At 34.5% G+C, this 19,623-nt stretch overlaps 1 protein-coding gene across 3 annotated transcripts in view; it reads left to right on the forward strand.

Moving 5' to 3' along the window:
- The window catches only part of eif4ba (eukaryotic translation initiation factor 4Ba), a 49,028-nt gene that overhangs the window by 5,599 nt on the left and 23,806 nt on the right, over positions 1-19,623 (forward strand). For all 3 annotated transcript variants that reach the window (NM_001099237.2, XM_005161956.6, XM_005161957.6), the window contains 7 exon segments: positions 2,087-2,227; positions 7,820-8,025; positions 12,590-12,706; positions 14,936-14,990; positions 15,084-15,227; positions 16,421-16,549; positions 19,122-19,274. In NM_001099237.2, the coding sequence (NP_001092707.2) occupies positions 2,087-2,227; positions 7,820-8,025; positions 12,590-12,706; positions 14,936-14,990; positions 15,084-15,227; positions 16,421-16,549; positions 19,122-19,274 (945 nt within the window).

Below are 19,623 nucleotides of genomic sequence, written 5' to 3' on the forward strand. Positions count from 1 at the left end.
GAAACTGCCAAACTGACTTCTACATAGAAGTCAGGCATCCTGCTGATTTGATTCAGAAGGGCATTTTTTTTGTCAGATGGCCTACTGGTCAGGCATACATCCATGCTAAAATGTCAAGGTGAAAGTCACCATAGCTTGCTTTGGATAGACCCAGCTCCCAATCCAACTTTGAGAATAGATTAACGGCAATATTTTTTTCATCGTGCGATATGAGTCTTGCTTTAACGCTGATAGAGGCCCAGCACTAATAAAAACCCATCACAGATACACATACACACAAATATTTCACCAGAAATTATATTAACTATTAATGTAGATACAGGATAAAATAAAAGCATTAAGTTAATTAGGCAAAATTGTTTAATTAAAATAAATAGAATGAGCAAATCATATAAATGTTTTACAGACAAAAAGTGATGTTTTAATTTAAATTTTTTCAAATGAAGCATCGATTACTACAAATTAATTTGATAGATTTTTGTAATTAGTTAAATTGAATAATTTGATTATTCATTTAATAATTAAGATTCATTAATTAAGTTTCAGGCCTTTTGTTAATCGATTTTTTATACTTGTGTTAAACCATTTTGTTCTCATAAATGTTTTCCAGTCATATTTAAAAGTTGAAGAAAAAATGTTTATTTGCAGTGCTTCGTTGTATTGTAGTTCTTACTTTCAGCTTCAAAGCAGTAATCGACTGGTTTAATTCTTGTTTTATATAATGTTTAAATTAAGGCTGCACAATATATCAAAATGATTGAAATATTTTTGTGTGCCTGACACAAGCACACCCATTAAATACTTTAAAAGCACTTCAGGCAGTGTAGTTACATGCCAACATGCATTTCTGAAAGCAAGCTAAGTGGACATGCTAGTTTTCTTGTTGAAAAATCGAATGATTTAAATATGTATGATAAAATATAAGCATTCAAGAAGTAACTCCACTCTGTTTCAAGTGCTTTTCAAGTGCTTTTGTTTATTAAAGGTTGTGTAAAATTAAAATAAAGATGTTTCAGATGTTTGTTTCAGTCTGTTAGTCTTATGCAATTTATATCTGCAGTCTAGTGTGCTCTAAAACAGTGACAAAATTCACGTTTAGATAATATAAAACTGATATAAACATCCAAAGCTTGCAGTGTGTCAGGTCCACTTAAATGGATCAATATTTTTTCACACCACCTCATTCTTCTGTTTCATCAAATGCTTTTTAGTATGTAGCATCTGACTGGCAGAGCTGTGATAAAAAAGAAAATGCTACTGTCGTCCTGCCCTCTCTTCAATTTCGCTTCAGTTGAGGTTGTCAAGCATCAAATAAAATGCACTTTCAAAGCACTTCACCGCATCTTTTATTTGATTGTTTTTAAAACTATAGCATAAAACTATAGCATTAATAGTATAATAATATTTATTTTGTTTGTTTGTTTGTTTACATCGTTAAACTTTCGTATTTGTTTTATAAAAGTAAAACATAGTTGTTTACTTTCAGGAGTTGTAGTGATGTTTTATGTTCTCTGAAATAATATAAAAACAAGTTGATTATATATATATATATATATATATATATATATATATATATATATATATATATATATATATATATATATATATATATATATATATATATATATATATATATATATACACACACAGTATATATACACACAGTATATATGTGTGTGTGTGTGTGTGTGTATATATATATATATATATATATATATATATATATATATATATATATATATATATATATATATATATATATATATATATATATATATATATATATATATATGTATATATTTGTTGTATATCTAATATTGCATATCTCTTTTTTAACATCACACACAATTTTGTTTTTAAAAAATCCCTTTGGGAGAAATAAATGGGAAAGATACTCCGCAACTAGCATGCCTTAAAAGTGGTCCTGCACCAATGAATGATTTTTAAGTTAAAGCAAAACTTTTATATTCATACTTACTGTTTTGTATTTGTGTTTGTTTTCATCTGCGATGCTAATTTGTATTTCAAACACTTTCCTGCTGTTTACTGCACATGCTAATTGTCTGTTGTTGTTGTTTTTTTTCAGCTAAAAAGAATAAGAAAAAGGGTAAGACCCTTACCCTGACTGACTTTTTAGCAGAGGACAGTGGTGGAAATGCTCCACCCAGTTACGCGCCCCCGAAGCCCACGAGCTGGGCCGACGAGACCGATGACCTGGAGGGAGATGGTGAGATTCAGATAAGAGATAAAAGACATTTTAACCAAAAATATCCTTACTATTTACTCTCCCTCGAGTATTTCAAAACTTGAATTTCTTTCTTCTTTTGAGGAACACAAGGGAAGTTGTGCTAAAAATTTTAGGAAAATATCAACCATTGACTTCCATTGTAGGAACAAAAACAACACTATGGAAGTCAAAGTTTTTTTAACATTCTTCAGAATATTTGCCTGTGTGTTCAACAGAAGAAAGTCTCATTAAGTATTTACCGCATTTGAATTGTTGCTAATCCAATATCTATTTTTATTCTTTTATTCACTTTAATCTCAAAAATCTTTAAAAAGTTTTTTTAGATGGCCAAATATTTTTTTAAAGAAATACATGCGTAGTGTAGAGGCTATTTTCACATATAGAGCTATTAATAAAACATAATATTTATAGTTGCTGTCTATGTTTTGGACTTTCAGACTTGCTTTTTTCTGCGAAATACATGAAGGTATATTTTGCACAATATTCAAGCTGCTCTTTTCCATTTTATAGAGGCATCAACACAGCTGCACTGAAAAAAAAATTAATGTTTTAAAGTTTTGCTTTACTACACCTAAAATAACTTTAAATTTAATTACAAATTTCTGTGATAAATTAACTTTACATGTCTTTATCAATTCTTTTAGATGTTACAAGTTGAAGTTTACTATAAACAGTTTCAATGTGGTTATGTCATTGGTCCACGAACATTTCCTGTCTGTTATCAAACTATTTCATAATTGTAACGAGGCAATTCAATCAAAACTTAATGTTAAAACAGCTACATTAAAACACGTTAACAACGTAAAACATTTATTTATCAATATTTGGCTCTTTTTGGATTCTCGGAAGCTATAGAAATTAAAAATGTAAAACAGAAAATACTGATGTTTTTGTTTACATCCCTCAAACGGTCTATTTTAACAGTGCATATAGGTTGTAGACACTCCGTATTCAAATGTTACAGTTTTTAATGTGTTCACAATTGCTTTGGAGCCGTTTCCCTGAGTTATTTTTTGTAGCCTCTCACAATAAGCCAAAGAGCAGTTTCTAGAGGCTTTTCCCTTTAAGATACGTTTTCACAGTTCATAGAACTACTGATAGAAATGACTGCATTTTGTTGTGTTTGCACTACTTGGAAGATTTCTAGTGCTGCAACTTGTACAAAAGCCATTTAGGGAAACTAAATTAGCTCCTACATCAGAGTAGGGTCTAATCCAGCACAGAACTAGGAACTACAGTGACACAAATATTCACCACAGAGTTCATTCGGTGATGGAAAACCTGGATAAGTCATGGAAATTTGACATGGCATTTTCTAAGAAAAGTCATGGAAATTAGTTTAACAAATATCTGTATATTTGAATTAGGGCTGAGCGATATTTAAAAAATCTGACATTGTGATATTTTGTATTTCTGTGATATATATTGTGATGTAATAAAGTTTTACCAGATGATTTAACAGGTTTATTTGTATTGATTAGGGAAATTTCGTAGGGGAGTGAATTTTAAATATTATATAACAAATAAATTACAAGCATAGTTAAATAAAATATAGTAAAGATAAAAGTGAATTATATATAGTTTTGTATATTATTTAATCTTTATTAAATTTAAAAAAAATTTCTTGTGGCCGTAAGTTTTAAAATTTTAAATATTGAAATGTTCACACAGTCACAGGCCTTAAAGGGACAGTTCACTCAAAGATTAAAATGTACTCACTATTTACTCACACTTCAATTGTTTCAAAAGGAGTTATTAAATTACATTCTTTTCGTGTTCATTAAAAAAAATGTATAACTCATAAGAGTTTGAAACAAGTGAAGGGTGTAATGAAAATTAAAGGTAATTTTTGGGTGAACTATCTTTTTAAAAATGCATGCAGATGCTAAACTTTTACTCCATTATGTTTAAACTCTATATTAAACTGTAATAACAACATTGCATATCCTGTGATGTGACTATTGCGGATGCACATATTGTGATATCGGTGCTGAAATTATATATTGTGCAGCCCTAACTTGAATATAGGTTAGTTGTCTTTACTTCTTTTCTGTCCTTAGCCAAAAACGCGCTCTCACATTGTTAGTGCTGTGTAAGCATGATCAAAATCAATTTTACATAGATATAAAAACAAATTTAAATGAAATAGATTGTTGCGTGTTCTATGATTTGCTGTAATAAATTTGAACATCATTGTTTTTCTTATTATTTACCATGTATATGTAGACATTACATGAAACATTACGTCATAAAAATGTACTTGAAAATTCTGGAGAAGTCATAGAATTTTAGTAGTAAAAATGTGAGCCAAAAAATTCTTATCTATTTAATATGATAATATATTCATACATATTAATAAGAGTAATTATGTTTGGTAATGTTCCTCTTCACTGTATTTGAAATAATGTTAATCTTATTTCCACTTCTCATTTTATGCTTGAACCAGCAGTCTGTTCCGTCAGTGATGGGAAACCTGGCACATCGCTGCTTGATTTGAATTTTGGAGGATTATTTGAATGCATTTCATTCTGTTCCTCACACAGTGCTGTTAAAAGGGGATCAAAAGACTTGGAATATAATGCATGAGTCATTTGGATTATAATTATGGCACTCTTTATTATTATGATGTGCTTGACAACCCCTGGTCACTACTGCTCGTGTTGAATGGCAAAGAACAGCGTGTTCCACAGAATTAAGTCAGTCGTGGGTTTTCGAACGGATGAGTAAATGATCACAGAAGTATCCATCATCACCTTTCATCCTATGTTCCAGTTGAATTTGATTTAAAAAAAAAAAAAAAAAAAGTCTTTCAATTTTTTTAAAAGATTTGGAGCAAAATAATTCAGAGCCACATGGGCTTAAAATTCTATCATGATATATTCTGATATTTAATGCGATCACTATATTATTTATGATAATTCATAAGTTTCTACCAAGAGACAAATAAAGTTCTCTATCTTAAGAGAAATTATTTTTTATTTTATATTTTACACATTAAAAGGTCTTCAAGCATGCCCCTGGATGCCTACTATTATTACTATCAACAATATTTAAACGCTCTAGGTCAAGCATTTAAAGCTTTTTTTTCATAATAAATACACAAGTGAGCAGAGTTTGCATCTTGTAATGTTATTTCTGTGTCATTCATACTGTATGCTAAAGGGCGTTCACATATTCTCCACATATACAATGGTAACAAAGATGTTAGCTATCACTGCAGGAAGATAAGTAATTATAGATTTTACTGCTATTATCACAATAAGGCAGATTTTTTTATCATGGTGAGAATGTTTACTAGTGTATTGTAAATGAACAATATATCGCCCATCTATAGGGTAAATTTACTGCATACATGAATGATTGATGGTTAGGAATGGGTACCGAAACTTGTTACTTTATCGGTATCGGTGCTACATTATAAAAGACTGAAGTATCGATAAGCTTTGACGTTAACGGTTCTGCTATCAGTACCAGAGAATTATTGCTGGATAAACATCACTTACAGAAGCATATATCAACTGACCAACCTTTTCTAATTTGCGATATTCGTCTGCACAGTTGGCAGTCTCACATAAGAAATATTTGTGTTTCCGGCGAGCGCATCAAGCACTCAGCGGAGGCACTAAGCGCACACATACATAGCTCGCGACACAGACTCGCGCACACACAGCTCATAAGCTTGTGGAGTAAATCAAATGTGTTGTATTTCCTGAGGGGACAATGCCTGTTGCAACAAAAGCAGTAAGTTGTTTTCTTGTATAAGCGGAAACGCAAGTAATCTAGCTTAGAAGTGAAAGTATCTACAAAATATCTGAAAGTATCCACATCGTTATGACAGCAGTTAAATTAGTATAATATAGTTAAATAAACACACATATTAGGTTACAATGTAAACAATGTATTGGTTTTCTGCAGTAACCTAAATAAATCTTTCACATCAGCCGTATTTACAAATATAGCCTATGAATAGCCTAATAATATTAATTTATGCTTATTAAGAAATTATAAAAAAAAAAGCTTATTACATTGCAAGGTGCTCCAAAACTGTATTAAAAATACAGTTAACTCCCAAAACATGTTGCCTCATTTATGTGAGGCTATTTTCAACTGCAAAGAGCACAAATAAACCAAGAAAGATCCCGACTTCTGCCTGAAACAGAGTCATTTTCCTTCAAACCATTATACATTTTTTTTACAGGAAACTGTATTTATTTGTTTTACACTTATTGGTTTCATTTTATTTTACATAAAAAAATGTAATAATACTAAGAACTGTTGTTAATTCTGTTCAATTTGATTTTTGTTTTCATAAAAAAAAAACACTACAACAAGTACCGATAATAGAACCCTTAAAGTACAGAACCGATAAGTGGTATCGATAAAAGTAGTAATACTGTTAAAACCTTAACGATACTCATCCGTATTGATGGTACATTCATTGTCTGAATTGTTTTTTTGCTTTCTTTTTACTTTAACCTTATTATCCTCATGTTTATTATTTATGTAATTATTTTAAAACTTGTTTTTATTTAATTATCTTTTCTATTTATGTTGGCACGTTCACATCAGACACGGATGAAGCATCAAGTGCGAGTGACTTACATGTTTGATATATGCATAAACACGATTACACATCCTGCGGCGCTATTCACAAATTGAGCGAATGACACGGTTAGGACTGCGTTGTTTTGTGTTTCCGTGTGTTTGATTTTGATTCTAGATTGGGGGCGTGCCTTCAGCGCACCTGATGCTGGTCAGCGGCCTTATTTAAACCCCGGCAGAGAGCTTGTCAGGGCCGCTGTCCATTCACTTGGCAGTTGGCCAGAGCTGCGCTCCAATTTGGGCATTATGCTTTGTTTCGCATCCATACACTATCACTGACAACATTTACAGCATCCATACATTTGCATTTTACACTGATTGAACATACTGATACTGATATTTTGATTTTATAATTTAAATTGAGTTAAATAAATCTTCTTTTTGATTATACTTCTCCTTGTCGTCTCCTTACTATGTTACATCCCTGAGTAAGGTGTAACATATGTTTGTTTTTTGTTTTTTTAATAATCACATTGAAAATTGATCGTTTAGCATTCGGTTTGCGTAAATAGCAGAAGTTGAAAAATCTGATCATTGGTGGACATTGGCACCACGATAACCAATCAAGCTTACTCTAGTAGAGGCATGATTATGATATAGCGCCTGTAGTTGGTGTCCTGAGGGGAAATCCTTCTTCCAAACCAGGACAACAACTATTAACTAGTGGCTTATTACCTGCATATTAGTAAAATACAGGCTCTTAATTAGTACTTTTAAATGTACATATTCTGCAGGATCTTATTTTGCACCCCTAATCCTGCATCCTACCCATTACCTCAACCCAACTCCTACCTTATTAACTATAAATAAGCAGAAGCTATTGAGGCAAATGAAGATAATAATAGCAAGAATTGTACTTTAAAATAAAGTGTGACCAATAGGGATTTATAAATATAGATCCTGTAAATGTGCAAATGTGAAAATAATAAAAAAAGAATTATTCCTAATCGATTGTATCTTGGTTTTCAGTTACTACATCCTGGCACACAGAAGATGAGGTGTATCGCGCACCACCTATCGATCGCTCAATTCTGCCGACTGCTCCACGTGCTGCCCGCGAGCCCAACGTGGACCGCTCTCGTCTGCCCCGCAGCCCTCCTTACACCGCCTTCCTGGGCAACCTTCCCTACGACGTCACCGAAGACTCCATCAAAAACTTCTTCCGCGGACTCAGTGTGAGTTTACTGATCCTGTGGGAGTGACTGCAGAAGGATGTGCTTGTGAATCCTCTCAATAGGGCTGCACGAGATTGGAAAAAAACTGACATTGCATTATTTTCATGCACTGCGATATATATAGATATAAATGCTATTTCAGCAGATGACTTGAATAGTTTGCAAATAATTAATAATTTGATCAGTTGGAATGATTCATTAGGCAAACGTATCTGCATTAAATATCATTTAAAATATGACAAGCATAGCTAAATACAACAGACAAATGATGGAAATAAACAATCATTTATTATTTTCTGAAGAGTCAAACAGTGTAGTCGCAGAAAATAAATAATCTATAATATTAACACTGTAATTTAATTAAATTTATTTAATTATATAATATTTTTCATTATTTATTCATATATTTTCAATATCAATTTAACTTTAAGCTACAAACCTTTAATTTATTGTGCCCAAATGGCTCAAGTTTGCTTCAGATTCTTACAGACAGGACTTAAAACACATGTAAATAATAAACTTTCACTTGAAAGTTAAAATGTGAAATTGCTCCACTATGTTGTTAACCATAATGTCTAGTCAACTATAATCCCAACTACATTGTAGATCCCACGATAAGACTATTTCAGACTTGTACATTATTATATTGATGCTGAAACCATATACTGTGCAGCCCTAGTATACAAGTGTTAGTGGGGCCTCTTGTAATATCAAAACTAACCTCAACAAATAGATTTTCCAATAGGCTTTGAGTAGATATGAACACTGCATGTTTCAAAATCAAAATTCAGTATGGAAGAGTGTATCCTTGAAAATAATGAGTGTTTTCAAAAAGGACTCAAAGTTTTTCAAAGGTATTTCGTTTAGTCTATTCTGTAATACTTGGTAAAGCACCGTTTGAGATCTCAGAGCTGGAGTTGGCTTTTTTTGTTGATGAAACTGAAAATATACCCTCTCTATTAGAGTTGGGTTTTGTTTTCCATACCGCTTCCGAATCGACACTTTAAAAAAAAAAAAGCCACAAAGATGTCTCTCTGACACACACACACACACACACACGTTTACTGTACAAATTACATTTTAATGTTTGCATTTAAGCTTAAGTACAGACCTTTCTGTGCTCATGTAAAATGTTCTTGTTACCATTTAATAATAAAAGAAACAAATTAGCCATGTCAATAAATCAAATAGTTTTTAAAAGAAATAAATAAAAAGCTTTACTCCTAATTAAGATTTTAAATATTCAACAAAACTGGTGTAACGAAGGGTCTGACACAGAGGGATCCATTTGCAGTGGATTTATTAAACAGAGTTTAATAACAAATAGCACACAGATGTTAAGCGTGTGCGAACTCACATCAAACACAGTTGTAGTTAGTCGAAGGGCTAGCGGCAGGCAAACACAGGGTATTCAGGCATGTATCAAAGGCAGGCGGCGAGGATCAAAATCAGGATGCAGGCTAGAGTTCAGGGCAGGCAGCAGGCAAGACAGAGTCGAAATACAGTCCAAAGTTTTCAACGAGAAAGCATGCAAGGATCAGAAAACGCTCAGTAGTGTTAGCCGGGGCAGAACAAGACTTCGCACTGAAGCAGCGTGTGTGTCTGCTGCTTATATGTGTGAGGTGAGTGATTAGGAAATGTGCTGCAGGTGTATGTGCCAATCAGTCAGTGGGAATGACGTAATGCTTAAAAGTCCTGTGATGATGATCTCTGCTGACCAGCGAGGGGAATGACTGGGACCGAGTCGGTGACATCTGGGGTCATTGCAAAACAATATTTAATACAAAACTGCTCATAATTTTTCTGTCACCGTCAATCACTCTGACCCAGTAAAATTTTACAGCAGTTGAGAAACTGATTGCTCCTCTTGAAATGTTGTAAACTGTAATGACCAGAACTGCTCAGATGCTGATATTATAACAACCTATCGATAAACAGTCTTCTGTTTCTTCTCCGTGCTGCTGCTATCTGTGCATTAAAGATCTCGCTGAAACATGGGGAGCAGCTTGAGATATGATTAAAATGGACTGAGGCAATCGTGAACAGTTTGCTGAACTAATCACAACATTTTTAGAGGGGCTGATTTTAAATGTTACCTAGCGAAGACCATAGTTTAAGCGCATTTGATGTAGCTAGCTTAGTTAACCGCTGCTGTCAGAGGACTGAGGTCTAGTTGCTTCAGTCACACACTTTCGAGAAGTTTCATTTGCAGAAAATTTGTGCTTTTTCAAATTTGAACTGCGAAAACAAAATGCACAATGGAAAGATTGTTACAAAGACATTGTGGATTTGTATCTGTCTGACAGCCCATCAATGCAGTTACTAGTGATCATGCATATGCAGACATTTAAATGGTACTGAAATTTGATTGGGTCTGCTTCACTGGGTTTTGGTACTCAACCATACAGTCAAGTCACAATTACTTCTTTAGAGCTTTATACAATACAGATTGAGTCAAAACCTTTTGGATGAATATGCGAAAATGAAAATCAGAAACAAAATTTCATAGCTGTTAACTATGAATTCTAACTATGAAGAACTATAAAGTTACCCATATTTAGTTTACAGAATTACTGGTTTTGGTTAGTTCAGTGATCAGTACTTATTTTAGCTGGCGATGAGCTTCACATATCAGCTTCACAGATTAATCATTATGTTTAAAAAGTAAATCTGTAATGAAAACAGCATTCTTTATAGTTTCCAACTTTTTGTTTAATCGATGTTCTTTTACTAGATTTGTACAGTTTAATATTTAGAGATTTCACTGTTAAATAGTTTATAAAGTAATCTGAGTAAATATTGTTCATCAAAAAAACAAAAGCATATATGGCAGTTTTTTAGGGCTGTTAAATGATGAAAAAAATTTACATAAATAATCACACTTTTTTGTAATTAATCGTGATTAATCACGAAACGCCATATTTATTACAGAAATAAAAGTACAGGCATTAAATAGCCTTTAAATTTCAAAACAATCAAAGCCTATTACAAACAAAAATGATTTCCATGTTGGATTCTAAGTGGACTACACACACACACACACACACACACACACACACACACACGAGCGCAATACAGCGGACCCGGTGAGTGAGGGAGGGATCAACACGCATGATGGCATTCATCAAATTTGCTTAAACTACACGTTCTAAAGTATGGCTGTATTTTACAAGCAAGGATTCTGACACAGCAACGTGAAACTTATGAAATGTGAGAGCTCATGGACACAGATTAGAGAATAGGGCAGAGAATAAGGCTGTCTTTAACAGTATGTGACTTCATCTGCCATTTTCACTAAGTACATTTACATGGACACCAATACTCCGCTTTTATGATTGGGATAATACTGATTAGGAGTCTACCATGTAAGCAATGATTTTTTTAATACCTTAAAGGATCAAGCGAGTCCCGAAATGCAAGGTTTTTCCTTCCGTTCACCATGCGTTATCAAATTCCATTAAAACATCCTGAATGAAAATCTGCTGAATAAGAGTGAACTGCTGAACTGAAGTTAAAGTCTAAATATTAAAGATAATAACACCCGAAATTGCATGAAACTCTGGAGGAAACGCAGAATAGTCTGGTGATGCGACATTACTTGTTTTATTCTGAAACTTTCCTTATGAAAGCGCGTCCTTGGTCTTCTTTCTTTGCATGTCAAACACGCGCAGGGCCGGAGCAAGCTGAACTGTGGCTCTAGGCAAACGGCAATCACACCGCCCTCAGGCCGAAAGTGAAAAAGGAAGTGACCTTTTTGCTGATGAAAGCGAGGACCGTGAGGGAGAGGGTCGGTGTAGGTGATAAAAGTGAAGCCGGGGGGCTGCACTATTCTGCTGCCCAAGGCGCCTGCCTAGGTCACCTCTATGCACGCACCGTCCCTAAACACACGTCGGCCACAACAGGAAATAAAAAAACTGCAACTGCTTTATTTGCGTTATTTTTTTTTACTTGTTAAATATTTAAAATTAATCACTTGCGTTAACGCGCTAATTTTGAGAGCCCTAATTTATTTATATATAATGTTTCTTAAGCATCAAATCAGCCACTCAGAATTGTGATATTGATGACTGGCAGTATGATAAAAAATATACAGCTTTACCAACAAAAAAAAATATTTTTTCTTTAAAAATTTACACAATGCAGAGTTCTGTTCCTAATTTAATCAGTTTTTGAACAAATCACTAAGTGATTAATTCAATGATTCATTCATAAAGACAGCCACTTACATAGTCTCTAAGCAAATCAGCCGTTTTTAACAAATTTTTCAAATAAATGACTCTGTTAATCATTGATTATGAAAGGCTCTGTGAAACTGGTATGTCTTTCCGACATTCTTCTGTCCATAAACTGATTGGTGCAAAGTTCAAAGCACAGCATTTTTGACTTGAATTAAATCAAACATTTTAAAATGAGTTTGAAATGCACAGTTCAACAATTGCTTCAGGGATACTGGTCAAACAACCCGCTTTAAATAGCATTTAGATCAGAAAAGGAAGAATTGTATTAGGAAAGAAAGTATGATAATACTGCCAACTGTAAATAACACTTTTTGTTTTGAATACAGATCAGTGCTGTTCGCCTCCCGAGGGAGCCAAGTAACCCAGAGCGGCTTAAAGGCTTCGGCTATGCAGAGTTTGATGATGTGGAGTCTCTGTTACAAGCGCTCAGCCTCAATGAAGAGGTGAGATTCAGATTAAGTTTTTTTTTTTTTTTTTTTCTGGAGACAATATCTGGAGACAGTACATACATTACGTTTAGTCTAAGTGACTTAATTTTGTGACACCATGTGACACTACAAACATGATCCACAAGAGGCAGTCACACACCACATGATCTGACAACAACTTTGTCCAGCCTCTAATGCTGAGTTCAGACTGCACAATTTTAGCTCCGATTTTGACTCGTCGACAGGTTTTGAGAAGTTGACGACAAATGCCTGAAATCACAGGCAAATCGGTGCTTGTTCACGTGAGTAACAATAACAGACTGTCAAAGATGCGATCTGAAAGATGATTCGCCGACACCCTTGAGATAATATCTGGAGCTATCAGCGATTCAAATCATGCTATGTGAAATGTGTTCTGATTGAAAATAACATTAGCGATCTACAGCCAATGAGACAGCAGCATCCACTTGTATGGATATCTGCAGGCCAGCGGAAGGTTAGGGGAGAAGTTAAAAGGGCTTCTTTTCGCTCTATTTGGATGCAAGAAATGGAGGAAAAACTAGTGTAAATTTGGCAGGAAATTTATACTGGATCTGTTTGACGTGTTATCTGAGGAATACCAAAACCAAGTCGAAAAAGAGAAAAAGTTTTGGAGAGAAATTGCTAATTTCCTCTAAAAGTCAAGTGAGCAAAATAAGACCTTTATTCCCATCAAGGCTTCTTTCTTATTATGTAATTAATAAAAATATATGTACTATGTGTCCTTCCGTTGTTTCCATGTCACTTCACACGCATGTTTGGTTGTAAGAAGTAGTTTCCGGGACCGAGACAAAGGCCCTGTTTATACTGCCAGTTAAATGTGACCCATTTCAGATTTTTTTGCTCCTATATGACACAGATCGGATCTGTTCTATGATCGTGTAAACACGAAAAAACACATGCATTTGTATATTCAGAGATCGGTTTCAGGCCTCCTTCATATGTGGAAATAAATCAGTTATGTGATAATGTGACTCATTTAAACAGGCAGATCGGATATTTTGAGGCATTCTGTTTTGTACATCATCAAACTTGTGACATTTTGGTACTTCTCCACGGTTTAATGATGTAGAAGGATGCTGATGCAGTAAACAACAACAACAGAGGAAACATGGAGGGGTAAAGTGATTAGTCGCCACAATTTGCTCCCACCAGACCTGAGATCTCTCTCGTACCCACAAATTCCTCTGAATGGTGGAGGACACCATATATAAACCATAGGTGCAAGCTGCGACGACGGCCCTTTCCCTCCTCCTCCGCCTTAAAATCATTTTAAAGTTGGGTGAACTTCGCATATTTCGCAGAGCTAAAAGCAAGACAATTTCTTCCACCATGGCTAGTGTGGCGCAGATGCTACAACCCGCCTTTACACATGCGCGACATCTTGAATTATATAAATGTAAACGCATGAATCGGAAATTTGTCACATTTGAAAGAACGTGTGTAAACGGACAGGCAAAAAAAATCAGAAATAGGCAACAAATCGGAATTGGGCATCAAGACCTGACAGTGTAATCGGGGCCAAAGTTGTCGGCGATTCTCCTATTGTAAAGTCATGCAGTGTGAAACCCAACATTGCTGGTCCTACCTGCACTGAAGCACAGCAGCGACAGAATGCTACCCCAGATAGCAATGCAGTGTCATAACATCCGTGACGTGACTACTTTAAAAATCGTGCTGTCTGAACTTGGCATAAACCACAGCCAATGAAATATTGAAGGTGCAGCCGTTTTTTTTATACATTTTTATTTTATGTTTGGAAGAAATGTTATTAGTGAGTTACAGAATTAAAATATTGTATTTTACATACTGTGCTTCCGAAAATGGCTGTACACCGTCACTTCCCATTCAACCTGATAGAGCTTGAGAGGTACTCCAAAGAGGAATGGCAGAAATTCCCAAAGACAGGTTACAAGCTGGTGGCATCATATACAAAGTCTTAAGGCTGTAATTGCTGCCAAAGGTGCATCAACAAAGTATTGAGCAAAGGGTGTGAATACTAATCTACATGGGATTTTTTTTTTATCCTTTTTTTTTATAGTTGTGTATGGTTCGCTCACTATAGATGTTTATGTAATATCAGTGGTGTCCACATGGTGGCGCATGTTACCTGTTAAGTTTTAAAAAGCCAAAAGTTACTCTCACAGCTTTTGTTATGCACAGAAGTATTCTCATATGTATCCTGTCTTCCAACTGTCCTTCTAGAACCTTGGAAATCGTAGAATCCGTGTAGACATCGCTGACCAGTCCAACGAAAAAGGTCTGAGAAAAGTATCTATTTGTGAAGCTCTATGATTGGGCAAAAAAATCGATATCTCCATGTCTCCAATTATTTTTGTTTTCTTCTGCTCAGAGAGAGACGATCGCTCTGTGTCTGGCAGGGATCGTAACCGCAGTGACCGAGACATGGGCCCAGATAAAACCGATTCCGACTGGAGGGCAAGACCTAAATCTGAAGCCGACGATGGACCACGCAGAGATGATGCATTTGCAGAGCGTAAGCAGTTATTTAATCCTTTAGACAAGTTCAAGTTCAAAAGTTTAAGTAGTTGAGCAACAATAAAGCTTTAGAAAAGATTTTAGCTACATAACAGTAGAAAAAATGGCAGCTCCTTAGTTTAAGTAACAATTCACACCTTTTACTACTGGATTATTACCTGCCTGTTATTAGGATATTAATAGTTTATTACCATTTATAAAGTGAGATCTTATTTTACTTGCCTAATCCTGCCCAATACTTAAACCTCACTACTAGCTTATTAGCTATTAATAAGCAGCTAATTAGTAGTTTATTAAGCTAAAATTCTTAATTAATGGTTTGGTAATAGCAATAAATAATAACATTATATTAAAATAAAGAAGAGGAAGAGGAAAACTATGAACTAAAACTATTTATATTTGAACTGTTTTCATATTAGAACAGTATTTATATGGCATGCATATTTGACATTAAGATATGTTTTTTTGTCTTGCACTGTAGAGGCAGTAAAATAAAATAAAAAACTTTGTTTTAATGGATTCTATACATAACAAATGGGGTGTAAGATGTTGATAAACCTCAACAAATTATAGACAAATTTTATAATATATAATAATAATAATATAATTTATAATACTATAATTTTATAATGAAAAACAATATTTTGTTGAGTGTCTTGTGCATGATTTAGGCCTGTCATAGATAAAATAAGATGAAAATGAAAGCTCAAGTTAGTTGCAGCAGTTTGATGATTGAGTAATTGAATCATGCATTCAAATGATTTATTCAATATTGCTGATTAATTTAGAAAGGTAATACACAACTGCCTTTATGAATGAATCACTAAGTCATTACTCAAGTGAAACATTGCAGTTTTGACATGCACAAATGTTCTGCTCTGGCTTTGGAGCTATTTTCGATCCCAAATAAAACAGACACACAACATTATGCTCAAACTTCTTGTTTGTTGAAGTGTTGTTTCAAATCTGTATCACATTTGTCATCATCACACATTGAAATTTGAGAAAATGTCTTTCTTGTGTTATATGACTTATTTGTATCATATCTTTAAAAAAAAAGAATGACATTGTCAGTTTACATATTGGATAAAAAATTCATGTTATGTCATAGTACACAATAAATATTGCATATACCCATAATTGAATTGAAAATTTGTTAAATCCTTTGACCATTGACCATGTACTTCTTAGGTTCCAAAGACCGATATGATTCTGACCGTCACCGTGAAGGTCAGCGGTGGGACAATGATCGTTATGATGGAGGAAGAGACAGATACCGGGAACGATATGATGACAGAGAGCGCAGAGACTATGACAGAGGTATACAACATCTCCATACATAGCAGTTCTGCACTGACAAATCATTTAAGCTGATTCATTTTGCTTTTCCACTGCGGTTTTGTACCTTGCTTCAACTGTGGTACAGTATGGTAATTTATGTTTCCACTGTCAAAGTTACCCAAAACACCACGTTGTACATTCCACTTTATTGGCACCCTTTCCAAAGGCTACCTATAGCCTGTTTTCACTGAGTGATACAGTACGGTTCAGTTCGACGCGCTTTTATTGTCGTTTGTGCTGTCAAAAGGTACCTATAAAAGTGAACCTTACCATATCACTTTTTGGTTACCCTGTGCAAAGGGTGCCTAGCAGGACAATGGGTACCAAAAGATGGAGCTAGATGCGCAGCTGAACGCTAATGGTTTACAGAGATACATCACTTGCAGAAGCAGGAGAATGAAAACAAAGGAACCAACATTTTTAAAATCACAGCCGAGACATTAGACCATTAAAATATATACATCATGGTCATGGTCGACCCAAGCTCAAACAAACCTTGTCATTGCCTTGATGAACAGCCACAAAGCCAAGAAGAACAAAATCTGCCATGTCCTGTTGTTTTACGAGCCAGTCTTAAAGTGCGAGTGGTTTTACTTTCTCCAGGGAGCTCGTGATGGTGTCTATATTTGAAATAACGAACTTCTTGAACTGATGATAATAACGTGCACATGATTATAGAAGTGTTTCCCACACCTGATCCTTTCAGAAATGAACAAACGTGAAAGTGAAGCGTAAAAAAAACAAAGGAGAAGCCCAACAAAACAAATGATCAAATTGTTTCAGCAACCTGAATCATGAACAAACTGCCATGTTTATCATCACCTTTTGAACTATTATGAACTCTGAACGACGGAATTACTGTCTAACCGAGGTTACATGTGCTGGTAAAGATTAAAGATACTGATGAGAGGTTTGAACTGACTGTTGGTTGTATGTTGTGTTGTTTTTAAACTCAAATAAAGACTAAATGTCCGTTGTGTGTAGTTTTTCTGTAAGTGGTAACATATCGGGGACTGTAAGGGGCTGTATGTGTTCATATATGTTGCATTTATTTTTTATTTTATGTAATTACAGATGTTGCAGTAGGCTATTTCACACTGTCATTGAGCTGCAGTTTTAATCAAATCATGTTCATAGAAAAGTTAGTAATAAACATTTATACGCAAGTATTTATGTGTATAAACCATCTGTTTTGTGAGAAGTGCTTCTCATATGATATGTGAACGACCCGTACACCCTTTACTTTGACATTTCCTCGAGCGAGAATGACGGCGGGTCTTGAGTCACCTTTATCAGGCTTGTGTCTCCATTGCCAAATGGTACCCTTTTGATGGATGTGGTGTAAGACAGAAAGTTGCAGTCAACGTCATTCTTGCTCGTGGTAATTTCAAAGTGAAGCTGTACAGGTCATTCACAAATCATATACAAAACAGATGTTTTATACTCAAATAGGCCTACTTGTGTATAAATGTTAATAACTGACCATTTGATGACAGGATTTGATTATAGCTGTAGATCTATGATAATTTGAAATAGCCTACTGTAATGCCTGCAATTTATATAAAATTAAAATTAAAAATAAAACAAATATGACCCTTACAGTCTCTGATATGTTACCAATTACAGAAAAATACCCAAAACATGAATTTTGGCCTTATTTGGGTTCATAAATGATACAAAACATATACAGTACAGTACAAACCTCTCATCTTTATTCTTCACCAGCACAGGTAACCTCTGTTAGAAAGTAATTCCATCATTCCAAGTTCATAATAGTCCAAAAGATGATGACAATAGTCAAACATGGCAGTTAGTTCATTGTTTAGGTTGCTGAAAGAATCATTTGCTCCTTAGTTTTTTCAGGCTTCTCCTTTGTTTTTTTCGCTCTCCCTCCAGTTTGTCAATTCCCGAAAGGATGTCAGAGGCACTTCGATAACCTTTCACTCGTTATTATCATCAGCTCAAATTTGTTATTTCAAATATTTATGCGCGGTGAGAACACACAAATAAAAAGAGCTCTCTAGAGAAAGTGATACTACTCTCTTTTAGACGGCCTCGTAAACAACAAGAGGACACACGGCAGATTCTGTCTTCTTGGCTTTGTGTCCAAGTAAAGAAAAACACTTTTTGTAAAAACTATTTAAATTGTTTACAGCAAACATAAACAAGAGTTAACAAGAGTCATTTTTATCCAAATCATGACTTAAATTCAATTAAAACAGTCCTAAAATTAGAATAAAGTTTGAGAGGTGCAGACTGTAAAAGACTGTACTGCCACATTTGATTTGATTTTAAAGTAATGCAAAAAAAAAAAAAAATATATATATATATATATATATATATATATATATATATATATTTTTTTTTTGCATTACTTTAAAATCAAATCAAATGTGGCAGTACAGTATATATACATATATATATATATATATATACATATGTATATATAGCGCAAAAGAATTGTATTGGTCAAATAAAACCAAAAAGACTTTCTTTTTTTTTTTTTATTGTTTAAGCTTGGTAATTCTGACAGTCTTTCTCTTTACTTCAGGGTTTGATTCACGCAGTGGGGGACGGCGACCCTTTGGAAGTGGCTTTCGGCGTGACTATGACGATCGGCGGGATGATTTTCGGGGCAGTGGAGACAGATATGGTGAACGTGAGGAGAGATTCGAGAGGCGGGATGAGAGGCGTGATGACAGAGGTGTGTTGCTGCATACACTTTATCTGGGTCACTGCACAAATCGAACCTGGATGATCAGATCATCTAAATCAGGGGTGGCCAATCCTGTTTCTGGAGACCCACCTTCTTGCAGATTTCAGTTGCTACCCATATCAAACACACCTGAACCAATTAATTAGGACCTAAACACCACGTGATAATTACAGGCAGGTGTGTTTGATATAGGTTGCAACTGAAATCTGCAGGAAGATGGCTCTCCAGGAACAGGATTGGCCACCCCTGATCTAAATAGATGAGTTTCCATGCTAAAAATAATTGCAAAAAAAATAGAACTTTAAATGCAAATTGCATTTCTTCCAAGTGGCAGGCA

Source organism: Danio rerio, chromosome 23 (genome assembly GCF_049306965.1).
Source record: "Danio rerio strain Tuebingen ecotype United States chromosome 23, GRCz12tu, whole genome shotgun sequence".
In the NCBI taxonomy this organism is placed as follows: domain Eukaryota; kingdom Metazoa; phylum Chordata; class Actinopteri; order Cypriniformes; family Danionidae; genus Danio; species Danio rerio.